Source organism: Pteropus alecto, unplaced genomic scaffold, assembly GCF_000325575.1.
Source record: "Pteropus alecto unplaced genomic scaffold, ASM32557v1 scaffold13, whole genome shotgun sequence".
Lineage (NCBI taxonomy): Eukaryota > Metazoa > Chordata > Mammalia > Chiroptera > Pteropodidae > Pteropus > Pteropus alecto.
Genome location: NW_006434373.1, coordinates 2,584,371 through 2,597,955, shown reverse-complemented (window position 1 = coordinate 2,597,955; position 13,585 = coordinate 2,584,371). Strand labels below are relative to the sequence as shown.

The following is a 13,585-nucleotide window of genomic DNA, read 5'->3' as shown; positions in this document are numbered from 1 at the left end:
ACCATGCCCTTCCTATACTGCAACCCTGGTGACGTCTGCTACTACGCCAGCCGGAATGACAAGTCCTACTGGCTCTCCACCACCGCCCCACTGCCCATGATGCCTGTGGCTGAGGATGAAATCAAGCCCTACATCAGCCGCTGCTCTGTGTGCGAGGCCCCAGCTGTCGCCATAGCAGTCCACAGTCAAGACGTCTCTATCCCTCACTGCCCAGTTGGATGGCGGAGTTTGTGGATTGGATATTCCTTCCTCATGGTATGTGGTACTTTCTAGCACTCTCTCGGAACATGGAACCAGGTGGAAATCTAGTTCCTCTCCCCAACCATACCCTGGCTAAGGAAGCAGCAAGAACAGCTGCATTTGTAAAAATAGTTAGACAGGGCAGTTGTTCAGGTTGTGCACTGCACAAGGGTACCGGGCCCAGGGGATGAGTGAGAGCTGAAATACAGCCTGCACTTTTGCCTGCACTCTGCCAGCTAAGCCCCGTGCCTAGGCCTCAAGCTGCACCCACCGGCGGGGACCAATTAATTGCCATCAAGCCTTTGTGCGGGCTGTAATTGGATAGATTTGGCTTATGGTGCATTTTACTAAGCAGAACACCAAAGGTGAAGCTCTTCTGGTTTATCCCAAGGCTAAACATAGGGAGAATTTTATCTAGAATCATAAGTATCTTATGTAGAATCTACCTAGAATCTAGAATGCCCTCAAGAAACATTAATTAACTGGTTGGTTTAAAACATATAAGCTGATAAGGAAAATCCAGGAATATCAGTGTCAGGTCACCTTTGGGTATAAAATAGAGAAATCTAGCTATAGTGACTGGATGCCTAACATGTTAAATATCTCATAAATTATATTAATCACACAATATATAAATTGATCCACACAAACTCAGAGCTCTTACCCAGCCCAGCTGGTCCCAGCCCTGAGGTATCCAGCCCAGCGCTTTCTCCTGACTCTGTCCCTGTGGCCCCAGGCAGCTCCTTTGGGGAGTTTTTCCCAGGGCCTGCCTGGGCAGCTCTCAGCATGGCCTCAGCTCTTTCAGACCAAAGTGGTACCTGAGATGCCTCATAAAGATATGCCTGCTTCTCCCTGCCTGTTTACAACAAACAAGAACATGGTAGCTCTGGGTTGGAAAGGCTTCTGCATTTTGTGAGCAGAAAACTTTTCAAAGGTTTTTGTCTTTTGCTGGTCCCTGCCCAAATATATCACAGAACAACAGCTTTTTTCCCCACAAACTGAAGCTAGGTAAATCCTGTTCGAAATGAACAGGTTCTGGCAACCCATTCACCACTCAAAGCTTGCTCACCCAAGCCAAATGACACTCTTTTATATATTAGCTTTGAGATTCAGGAGCCTACCATGCACCTTTGTGAAAACTAAAGATGTTTGTGAAATGAGAAGAAAGTCGAACTTGAAAGTGGCAAAGAGAAGTTCCCTCTGACACTTGTCCTGCTCTCCCAGCCAGCAGCTGCTGGAGCATCTCAAGTGGTTAACTGCTTAATTAACAACGCTCTGAGTGAAAAAAATAAATTACCTGAGTAGTACGTGTTCATTACAGAAAACTCAAAAGTAGAGATTTTCTTAAAAGAAAAACAAATGAAAACCACTCATACTCCTTTCCTCTTCATAAACTTTAGGAGAGGATGGGTGGGGAGGGGATCACTTTTTATGGTGCTTATTTTTAACTTAATCTCAGATGCTGACCCACATCTTTCTTTTCCCTTAAAACAAAAGTTAACATTTGGTATCTCTTCTGTCTAGCAAACACTTCGTTCTTTGATTGAACGATTGGGTATATGATATTTTTTCCCCAAAAGTAGTCAACTGTATCTACTGATTATAACCTGCTCTCGTTGCTGTTCTAGTTGTCACTTAATAACAAATCAGGACTGTCCATTTTTGTCAATGAACCCTCCCCTGCAGCATGCCTGGTGCGCAGTGCATGTCTACCCTGATTTATTTATCCAGCTCCCAGAATTAAAGAGTATGTTGCAGGTGGTCTGTGTTGACATAGACGTTCACCATTTGTTGTTCAGTTAGGGGAAAAGGCGCATCAGTTACAGTCTACCCCGGAATGTCTCCAGCGAGTGTGCTCACAGCTCTGCCCTGTCTCCCTTCTGTGCAGCACACGGCCGCAGGTGATGAAGGTGGCGGCCAGTCGCTGGTGTCACCAGGCAGCTGTCTGGAGGACTTCCGGGCCACGCCTTTCATTGAGTGCAACGGGGGGCGTGGAACCTGCCACTACTTCGCCAACAAGTACAGCTTTTGGCTCACCACCATCCCTGAGCAAAGCTTCCAAGGCTCGCCCTCTGCTGACACGCTCAAGGCGGGGCTCATCCGGACGCACATCAGCCGCTGCCAGGTGTGCATGAAGAACCTGTGATGCGCTGCTGTTCACAGGAGCCGCCCCACCCAGATGCACTTCTCTGCAGGTCGACCTTCAGCTGCGGGGGGGGCCACTTTGGTGCTTATTCTTAACTTATTACCTCAGCTGCTGACACTAAGATCAATTCCATTGTTTTTTTTAAAAAACAAACAAAAAGGCCACAAAAGGAATTCAGCACCTATATTTATACCAAATAGCCCCTTGTCATCCATAGATGCTGGCCACTGTCTCCACTCTGCAGAATGAAGCCCGCCTCTGTGACACCCTGTCTCTCCAAAATGGAAACTATTAACAGCCCCAGCACTCCCCATGAGGCCATACTAGACTATTACTCACTAGATGTAGCTAACTTCTTAATGTGTACCTATGTAGTCACTGCACTTCCAAATGCTGCAGACAACTCACTTACTTAACTCACTTAATGGAGTGGTATAGACAAACGAAGCCATACAGTCCAAGGGCTCTTGAACTCACTCCCACTGTTTCCACATGGGTCTCCTGGAGACAGGCCCAGCCCTGCTCTCAAGGCCAACATGACCTTCTCCCAAATACTGTTGATGTGAATTATCCTAATCCCCGCAAGAACACCAAAAAAACACAGATAGTCACACACCAGCTTGTCATTCTTTCCACCACATTGTGTTTGGCAAAACTTACATAGAAGCAAAGACCTAATTTGACCACAAACTCCGCTGAGGTGGAAATGACCTATCCACTACCCCAGGCGATCTTGGGAAGTTACCCTCCATTCTTCGTGGTTGTACTCCTGTGACTACTCTAGCCTCTGTAACTACCGTAGAATAAAAGAGGGTTTTGAACACTTTTATACACCCAGTTGTTGACAGCCTTAATTTTCTCAAGTCCGTAGAGCACAACGCTGGCTGTGTCCCGAGGCACCGCCTCTGGCCCACAAGCGAGCACTGCATGCAACTCAGCACTGCATTTTCTTGAGTTTCAGAAGACTTGAACCCAAGTCTGTGGTACTGTCATTCCTTTCTCAGGGAACAGTGTTTGTATTTACAATGCATTCATGTTTACAGAAAGAACCCTAACTGTCACTCATAGGAATAAAGGGGATGAGTACTTCACAAACATACTTCTAAAGTCATTCAGTTCCTTCTGACATAACATTCCAAGTCAAATCTCAGTATCCCCAAGAAATAATCTCCAAGACACATTTCTGGTTCGATTTCTCTAAAACCTGGCCGACTCTTGAGAACCCAACTCACAGAATTTACTTTTAACCTTTAAAATTCAATCTCATATTAAGCTCTAAGAACAATTTCGACATAATGGAATATGTATTCCACCTGACGTTATTTGAAATACATCAGCAATGTCGGCTTGCATTCCTTAGAAGGTGACCGAAACAAGGACTCTGCACAGGAGCATTATTTGGGGACATGATTCCAGGGAACAGAACGAGGCCTGGGCAGAGTGAACCCACGCAGGAGGGCACCTTACTAAGGGTGCTACTGCTCTGGGCAATTGAGGGCTCTACCCTGCTGGGACCCACTGAGGAAAGCCACAGAGGCAACCTTGGATTGTCCTGCCCAGGCATGGGAAAGGGACGTTTTCAGTCTCCAGCTCTTGCCCCCAGTGATCGGGGATTGCCTAAGACTGTCAGTTCCTTCACATTTCCAGGTATGCCATGGCTAAGCCAGCTCCTAGAGCATCTCAGGTAGAGGTAGCAGAGAACCAGGTGAAGCCGATGCTAAGTACTGTAGCTCCACCTATACACAGCTGGTTTCCATAGCAACAGCTGTAGCAACAAGACAGACTAAGAGGCTGAGGCCAGGGCTTGAAAGATTCCCAGCACAGCGCCTCACCACAAAGCTTGTGGAGGCAGCTGTTTATTCTAGACTCTAATCCCCATGCTCAAGACTATGCAAAGTTTGTCAACAGTCCTGAAGATTTTTGCATGACTTGGTTTAGGTTTGATGCCCTTGTGTGGTTCACACTTCAGAGTTAGGTCCCGAGCCGCGAAGGACTAGGCACCTAGCAGGGCATACAAGCCCTGGAAACCATGCCCACCTGCAGACTGACTCTTGGCGGGAGGGGGCGGGAGGGGTCCTGATGGAATGCAGGGCTGCCTCACAGAAGTCCTGTCTCCTTTCCAAGTTCAAGAACAAAAGGCAGCTGGGATGGTGGCAGACTTAGAAGCCGTGGGTCATGCAATGGTATAAACTGACTGTAAAACTGCAGTCATTTCCACAAAGGCCATTTGATTATATAGGGATCAGGGTCCAGCTTCTCTGTCGGGGATAGGGGAATTCATGCTCTTGCCTGGAGCTGAAATTCTTAATTCTATAGTTAGAAAAACTCCACGTAATGTGCAGAGTTCCTGGAAAAGCAGTTCTTGCATCTGGAGTACGATTCTGTTGGGGGTGGGGAGGGTTTCCCCGCACCTCCCTCCCACCAGCAGCGCTATCCAGCTGTGGGGGGACACCACACAAGGGCATGAAAGAGTGAGGCCATCAGAGAACGAGGCCAAGGAGGATAGTGGGAAGTGCCCCCAGAGACACACGTTCCCTGCATCCTGGAGGTGACAGTGGCCCTCCCCAGGCTAGCCAGCCCCTGGATGTAGAGCAGATAGGACCCGCCCTATTGACCTATTGACCTCGCCAAGAAGCCAGCAGCCCTAGGCCTATCAGACTAGCCCCCAAGAGACTGCTTCTAGGCCTCCATGACTTTTTCCAGTGGAAAAAAACTGGATGGGGGGAATAAATGAGGGCAGCTCCTCTTGTCTTGGGTAGTGGGTATCTGCTGGTGAGAGGCCTGAACAGCCAAAGCGACCTTAAGGAGAGAGAGCAAACATAGCAGCAAACAGAACAAGGCTTTTGAAGCCCCCAGACAGGTTCTCCGGCTGCCCAGACCTGGAAGGGCCTGGACTTGGGTGAGACCTGGATGTGCGTCCCTTTCCAGCCACTGGTGGACTCTGGCCTTAGACATATCTTTTGTTGCTCTAGGACTCGGTCCTTACATCCTCAAAGCAGGTGCCTTACAGATCCTCCTCCTGAGGGAGGGGCAGTGAGATCAAGGCCAATCCAAGGGAGGGGAAGACAGGGAGCAACACAGACACTTGCAGACTAAGCAGTCGCTTGATCTTAAGGTCCTGCAAAGGTGCACTGTCAGCTCAACAGCTTCCAGATCGGGCACAAAGGGAGATTGGGTCCAGCGGCACACATGTGCTCAGGGTCTATGCTGCAAGCCCAGCAGCTCTGCCCAATTCTGACAGTGCAGGTCCAAAGAGTCTCGCTTTGAGAAGTGGGAAGGATCAATGACCACTTCAGGCCACAGAGAGAAAGTACTCAGAGAACAGGGTGGATGGAGTAAAACAAGGGCAGGTAGGAGGGCCGTGGAGGCAAAAGGTCCCCTGGCCCAAATTACACAGAGGAAAGTACAATTCTGGACTCCCCCAGCCACAGCTGGAGCCGATTTTTCCCTCCAAAACACTCCGGATGCCTGAAGGTCCGGCCCACACACCTCTTCTCTGATGCGGGGACCTGGGTGCCAAGGCCTTGTTTTCCTCGAAGTAATTACAGATAACCCTTGAACGATACAGATTTGAACTGTCCAGGGTCCACTTATACACAGATTTTTTCAATAAATATGTACAGTACCATAAATGCATTTTCCCTTATGATTTTCTTAATAACATTTTTTCTATAGCTTACTTTATTATAAGAATACAGCGTATAATATATATAACATACAAAATATGTGTTAACTATTATCGGCCAGGCTTCCAATCAACAGAAGGTCATTAGTAGTTAAGTTTGGGGGAAGTCAAAGCTATATGCAGATTTTTGACTACACAGGGCTTGGTGCCCCTACCCCCCACATTGTTCAAGGGCCAAACTGTAGTTGTCATCTTATAGAAGGCACTCTGCATCATCAGGGGCACCCCAGAGCATGGAGGTGGAGGCACAAGTCACTCCATCTCCCCTTTTCTCTGGAAGACAAAAATCACCTCTCTGATCCATGCCACTGGCTTTGAGCACCAAGCTTACCTATATTATAAGGAAATTGTATGCCAGAGGTGACATGGTTGCCAGACATTTACTTGAGACGATTTTCCTGGCACAGCAGGCAGCTCTGTTTAAATCAAGATGTCAAGTTCAGAAATGACAAAGTTGTATTTTTAAGAAATCCGTCTAGCATCCTGGGAAAAGAGGGAACCATGGCTTACAGCTCTCAGATTACAACATGCCTAACCCAAAACTTCCCAGACGCCTCCACCAAGCGTGACGCCTCAAGGACACCAGGAAACACCCAACTAGGAGTGTTGTTGAGAAAAAGGTTTTTATCTGTGTGAGGACACTCTGGAACCCAAGGTGAAAATCTGCAGTGATGGCTCCAAGACCAAGTACAGCAGGTTAACCCAGAGCTATCCATGGCCTCCCAGCCCCACGGCAGCTGCATTTGTACAAAGAGGAAGAAGGAACGTTCCAGGGTGCCAGCTCAAACCCACATCTGCAGTGATGGCTCCAAGACCAAGTACAGCAGGTAACCCAGAGCTATCCATGGCCTCCCAGCCCCAGGGCAGCTGCATTTGTACAAAGAGGAAGAAGGAATGTTCCAGGGTGCCAGCTCAAACCCACGTCCGGCAGAGAAATCCCTTCTACCTCCACCGGCTGGCTCAAGCAGCTGAATGGCCTGAAGCTTTCCCGAGACTGACGTGGTTCCCTGGTCGGAAATAGGGCCCATGTGAAATTGGGGCCAGAAATGCATGAGTGGGTCGGGACACAAGGACCAGGGCCCCAGTAAGAAAGAGCCTAGGCTGGCATCCAAAGTCCACTTGGGACAAAGCCCAAAGTGAAGTCTATTTATAGAGCAACAATAAAGGGTGAAATGCTTAAGTGTCGTTGATGGAGTAAATGCCATCCCTGGGCAATCACCCAGACTTGCTGCCATGCCGGGACACTAGCTGGAGGTGCGCAGAGCAGATAGGCAAGGGAATCAAAGAATATCGGGAGGAAAGGGCCATGGGAATTCATTCAGCCAGCCATGCCCTCAAAGACGAGCTCCTGGGTCTCCCTGGGTAGCGCATTTCCTAGCTGTATCACTAACAAAGAAGTACTTTACAGAAAATAAATATAACTTTTGCCCATACAATGGCAAATTAAACTAAATCAATGAAAAGCAATTAAACTGATCCATTTTCACTTTGCAACGGATTACAGTTGTGAAATGAAAATTTGAGAACCTGAGACCACCTGCAGTAACAGGGCACCTTAATTGAGGCACCCTAGTCACACACGGAGGCTGTGGCAGCATTTCCTCCTCCAGACTGGGCCCACTCTCTTACCTAAAGAACAAGCACTGCACAGGAGCAGAGGAGGCAGGCCTGGAGGGGCCTAGAAACAGAGATCACGGGCACTCAACAAAATTACTGAACATCACCACCGAAAAAACAAACAAACAAAAAAACCCTTCTCACAAAATACTGTTTTCTCACCAGCTTTCTGCCGCATTTTGCTTTCTGTGCTATGGGCTGAATGCTTCTGTCCCCCCAAAATCCTATACTGATGCCCTAACTCTCAATATGATGGTATTTGGAGGTGGACCCTCTGGGAGGTCATGAGGGTAGGGCCCTATGATGGGATTAGCATCCTCATAAGGGAAGAAACAGAGACCAAACCTCTCTCTCCCTCCATCAAGTGAGGACAAATCGAGAAGGAAGCCATCCACAAGCCGTGGAAAGAGCTTACCAAAGAGAATCAGCTGGTACCTTGAACTTCCAGGCTCCAGAACTGTAAGAAATAAATGTCTGCTGTTTAAGCCACCAGTCTGTGTTTTATCACAGCATTCTGAGCTGGCTGAGACACTCACCCCTTTCCCAACAGAGAGCCCCAAGTCTGGCCTACATGCTCTCAGTTAAATTTCTAAGAAAACAAAACCTATTGTCTCATAGCTCTCTCATTTTGCATAATACAAAGCAGTGCACCCACCAACCAGCCGAAAACGGGGTTATGATTCAGTAACTGCCTGGGTGACTGAAGCAGAACTTAGCAGAAAGAGAACTTTCAGTTTTGCTTATATTATTGGAACTCATGTCATTAAGACAATTAGGCAGATGGGCCAATCTAAGTATTCTGGAATTTGTAAGGATTCAATACAGCTTTAAAAGCTAGAAGTACCTTCAGCTCACAGCCATCTCCCAACGGCTCCCAGAAAGGAGCCCACCAGAGGCACACGTAAAGTCTAAGTCAATGCAGTCTCCACAACTAAGTTCTCAAAATTCTTTTTAATAACATGCATCGTTCACACTGCTACAACCAATATAAAAACAGCGATTCCTGATTTTGTATAAATTAACACGTCGAGAATCATTATGATGCATCAATATGCAAGTACCAAATGATAGGACCAAAGATAAATCACAGTGAAGAGAAACGTCTGAGAAGAGCAAACATGAAAGTCATACAGGTGCAGAGAGGTGCACACACCTCATACGCCCAGGCAACCTTCTGTCCGAGGCTGGGTTGTCAGGAAAGGAGCAGCAAGGGGCAACGGCCTCCAGAAACCCTGGCTTCACCGAGTGGTTTCTGTAGATGATTTGTTTGCTCCCCACAGAGGCGACGATCCACACCGACCTTCTCTTAATGACTAGCTGTCATTTGCACTTGAATCTTCTCCTCCACGTGCAGTTCTACAAAGGCACTCCTTGACTTTCTATGCTCCTTCTGACCACAGCTTGTTTGGTCACACACCTTGCCAATCATGTAAAGTGGGTGGTCGGAGGGGCCTCTGCCAGTCAGGCACAGCATCCAGATTTGGTCCGTTTGGGCGGCTTATAATTGGAGATATCCACAGTCTGTGGCGGCCCCTGGGCCCTCTGCCTCAAGATCATGGGCACCACCATGTCGAACAAGGTTTCAAACAGCAGGTCCACGTTATGCCCGGATTTAGCACTGGTCTCGAAGCACATCTGCTCAGCGGCCGGCATGTCCTTCTCATCCAGCATCTTATACTTCAAGATCTTTTTATAAAGTGCCACTGCGTCCTCCGGCTGCACCTGCTTGGGCACCTTGGGTGATGCACTGCCACCTCCCGGCAGCACAGGGCTGCACCCTTCCTTCTCCTGGCTCTCCACAGCCCCCTTCTCTCTGAGGTCCACCTTGTTTCCCACAATGGCAAAAAGGCAGTCAGTGCTGGCCGTGTCCGTCAGGCCAAGGAACCTGTCTTCCAGCTCCACCAGGCTCTGAGGGAGGTTCACGTCATAGGTAAGGATGATGGCGGTCGCCCCCCGGCAGTACATGGAGCCCAGGCCGTGGAACTGCTCCCGCCCTGGCAAGGGAGAAGGAAAGAAAGATACAAGTTATCTCTCCTCTCAGATGCGCCCCCTGACCACGGGAACACCCAGGGAGGGACTATGGAACTGTAACCCCCAAACGTAGGTATGACTGGAGCGGGACTGGATCAAGACACTGATGTGCAGAAAGAAAAAGTGATTGGCTCAGGCCCCATGGGATCTAAGTGCAGTGCCCTCCTCCTCTGGGGGAACTGCAGGCCCACCTCACAGCAAGCAGCTCCTATACAACCTAGTCACCCACCGGAGTTAACCCACGAGACCAAAAAGACACCAATTCCCTACTTTCCCTCTAATTAAAAATTGGATGGCTTATTCCTATTTTTGCATTTTTAAAAGAAGATATTTAAATAAAATGCTCACACTAGGGGTCTTGATTCTTGATGACAGTCTGTACCACATCGCTGGATCGCAGTTATTCTGACATGGCACCAAACAAGTCTGCCTTCACATGCGTGTATACTTCTCCCTGGTGACCCAGGTCCTGCTCTGAGGCCCAGGCTCCTATTCAGCTGCCTGGGGTGTTGGGCCACTGGTCAATCCACTTGACCACTTGTCACTTCCCCAAGGTCCCTGACCACCTTCCACATGACTTTTAAGTCTCTTGTCAGTCTCATCTCTCACACACCTCCTGCCCTCGCACTCCCTCTGAGCTCTGGCTCATGTATTTCACACAACTGCAAGTTGACATCTTGATTGTACAATTCATATATGTCTCTACCGGCAGGGATGGCTGGACTGCACGGTTTTACTTGCCCCTATGTATGTGGTGCCAATAAATGTATTGAATATAAATGTGTTAAGTGAAGCCACAAATTATCCCCTCCATATGTTTAAAAAAAAAAAAACCCACAGTTTTTCTCTTACATGAGATTTCTTGAGATTTCTTGAATTATTTTGTAACAATTTAGTCTGATTTGCAAGATAGTAGGAGCTTCATTCATGTCAAGGCTTCATTTACACCCTGCACCTGGCATTCTGGCATCGTGACTCCTCACTTGACTCTGAACTGCAGAAGCAGGAGAAGGAGGAGGAAAAGGAGCGGAGGGAGGAAGGGAAGAGGGAGGGAGGAATCACCTTGATGTGTGAAACTCACAAAGAACAGGAATTTCATCACTCCTGAACACGTTTATTCCCCCCATGTTAAATCCTTAGAAAACCTGCTAAAAGATATAGCAGATCCCAGGTAAGCAGCAAGCCTAGTGGCTCCCTTGCATTGGGGTTGGTCTCCGGAGGCCAAGTTTGACCAGTGTTAGTGTTCCTAGGTTTTCACACACAGACCCTTCAGTTCCCCTTCTCTTGTTCACTGTGTGGGAAGATGGCTCACTGGCTCCATGAAGGGCGATTGATAAATTCAAAATGGGGCCTCCTCCCGAAGCCATTTCAGGCCCCAGGATTAATCAGCCTTCTTGCTGCTGCCATCCGACTCCACAGCCCTCAATATCGGGAGGAGAAACCAGCCTGGACCCAGGCGCTCTGGGCGCGTCCTGCTCCCAGGAGGAGGCTGGGATAGGCCCTCGGAATCCACAGTTCTCCTCAGCTTGCTTACCTACACTCACACGGTCCTTTGCAGAGTTAACTATGTTCTAGGACATCTTCAATAGTTTCTCTCCTTAACTGGAATCTGGATCTGTTTCTAACGAAATCCTGTGACTGCCTGTGTTCTCAGTTTGGGCTATAGGGCCCTGCGGTTGACTACAGTGAGAACAGAACAGAACCCAGGAGATCTGAGGCCCCGAAAGGGGAAAGAACGTAACATTTACTCTCAACATCCTCTAGCTGAAATTTGGCATTTCCTCCCATTATACATATTGGCAACAAACCAGAAGTGATGTTAAGGGGCGCTGCCTGTCTTTGTCACCGATAGAAATAACAAAGGCTTTCAATTTCGCATTACAGTTGTCGCCGTATCTTCAAGTGTTTGTGGGCATCACCACTTCAAAATCACAACAGCTATTAGACCTGCCCTTTGTAAAGGAAGGCCAGTTTCCTGATAAAACTCTGTATATTATTGCATGCATTTAAATATAGTATTCGAAGAAAGGGTCATGGGCTCAAACCACTTGAGTACAAAGGGATCCTTGACACAAAAGAAACGAAGAACATTTGGTCTTTGGATGGGCCTTTAGAGCATGGATTGAAGGCAGGACACACACACACACACATATTTATATAAAACATAGTATCCTTTACCAATAAACCACTGTTTTCAGCCAAATGGCCAAGAAACACAAACAAGTTCCACCCCAATCAATGTGAAATGGACACATTCTGACACAGGCCAGGTGGCACTGCCTCATTAGAGGGCAGGGTGGTGGCCCCAGTGGCCAGCCCTGGAGGGAGCATCCTGCTGAGAAAGACATCCGCATGCTGGGACAAGGACCTGACAGCTGTCTTCTCCCTTGCCCAGAGCCAGACCCAAAGCCAGGGCTTTCTGCTTCTCCAACAAAACCTCACATGCTTCCTCAAACCATCTGATGGGGGAGGCGAGATGGAGAGAGGAACAGGGGATAGGTCTGGCAGGAGTTGGAGGTTTGTGACCTGCCCTACAGTGATCCTGAAGGTCAAAATGACGGGCCAGTTTACAACCACCAGGCTCACCGCCCTCTGCTGGGAAGGGCCAGCCTGCGGACAAGCGACATGTAGTCTGGAATTCATCATCTGCAGAACAAAATTTCTCCCTTTAGCATACTGATAGCAGGTCAGTCCTAAGCCTGATAATTTAATTTTAAGTCTCATGTCAAATTACACTGTACACCAACAGCCAGAAACCAAACAGTCTTCTTCAGACTTTTTGTGGACCATCATGGGAGAAGATGATCAAGACATCTTTAAAAACTGGCAATAGCAGGCATTAGTTAAAAAGCAAAGAAAGAAAGAAATGCTTCTCCGTCCTTATCACTGAGCTAGGACTTTTCTTTCAGACGCTAATCGCACGTGTCGTGATCCAGGCACCTTGAGGTTCTCCAACAGCTAAAAATGTTATCAGCGCCTGACCACTAGATTTCACAAGAGAGTGACTAAGGGAAAATAGAGTGGCATTCCAGTTATCCTGAGAGAAGTTTTTCCAAGTCTGTTATATAGTTCACTGAGGACAAAAAGGCAGCTGTGTTCATGCCTAGGCCTAAAACAGTTTTCTTCTCCAGATAAAAACGTCTGATTTGCCTTTAAAAAACAAAACAAGTAATAATAAAACCCAAAGAGAAATCATAATAACTAAAGGAAGTAGGAACTGAAGAATCCCAAATGCTAGCTTGAAAAGAGAGTAAATAAAAGTTGCTGTTCAAATCATATAACCTGTTTTCTACCCATTAACCAATACAGGAGAAACTGAGGCACAGGAAGTGGCCCACAGAAGCAGGTATGGTGGAGCCCAGAGCCAAGACAATGTCCCCAGGTACCAGACAATCTGTGGTCTAACCACCTGTAAAGAGCCTGACTCTAAAAATGGACTACCTGCATTCAAAGCTCCAGTGTGACCTTGGGCAAGTTACTTAACTCTGCCCAGGTTTCCCATCACCAAAATGTGGATAGTACCTACCAAAGGATGGTTGTGAAATCAGAATAAATTTATACAGGGAAACTGACTAGAACTGTGCCTGGCAGGTACTAAACCCCATATAAGTGTTTGTTAAATAAATCGTGAATTAGATTCTGCCCAAACCTAAGGATAAACTCCCCACCCCAGGACTCCCATGTCCTGGGTCTCTTCATCAGCAACATTTACAAACTGTCTCCAAGGGCCTATTGGTCACTTTTACAGGTGACCAATCTCCTACATCTTTCTTATTTTTACAGGGCTTACTTTCAGAGGATTGCCTTCTCCCCAATTCTGGGGGCACTTTACCATGTAGCTGCCGCACAGTGTGTCAGGGAAGCTG

The 13,585-nt window shown here is 47.7% G+C and overlaps 2 protein-coding genes across 2 annotated transcripts in view; one reads left to right on the top strand and one right to left on the bottom strand.

Annotated features, from left to right (window-relative positions):
• COL4A2 (collagen type IV alpha 2 chain) overlaps nt 1-3,223 on the top strand; it is a 178,889-nt gene extending 175,666 nt beyond the window's left edge. The window contains exons 45-46 of the mRNA XM_025044980.1: nt 7-255; nt 2,129-3,223. Coding sequence (XP_024900748.1) covers nt 7-255; nt 2,129-2,386 — 507 coding nt within the window. The 3' untranslated portion in view covers nt 2,387-3,223. The remainder of the gene's footprint in view (nt 1-6; nt 256-2,128) is intronic.
• A 5,397-nt stretch (nt 3,224-8,620) lies between these two features.
• RAB20 (RAB20, member RAS oncogene family) overlaps nt 8,621-13,585 on the bottom strand; it is a 28,199-nt gene continuing 23,234 nt past the window's right edge. Inside the window, exon 2 of the mRNA XM_006909365.3 lies at nt 8,621-9,682. Coding sequence (XP_006909427.1) covers nt 9,150-9,682 — 533 coding nt within the window. The 3' untranslated portion in view covers nt 8,621-9,149. The remainder of the gene's footprint in view (nt 9,683-13,585) is intronic.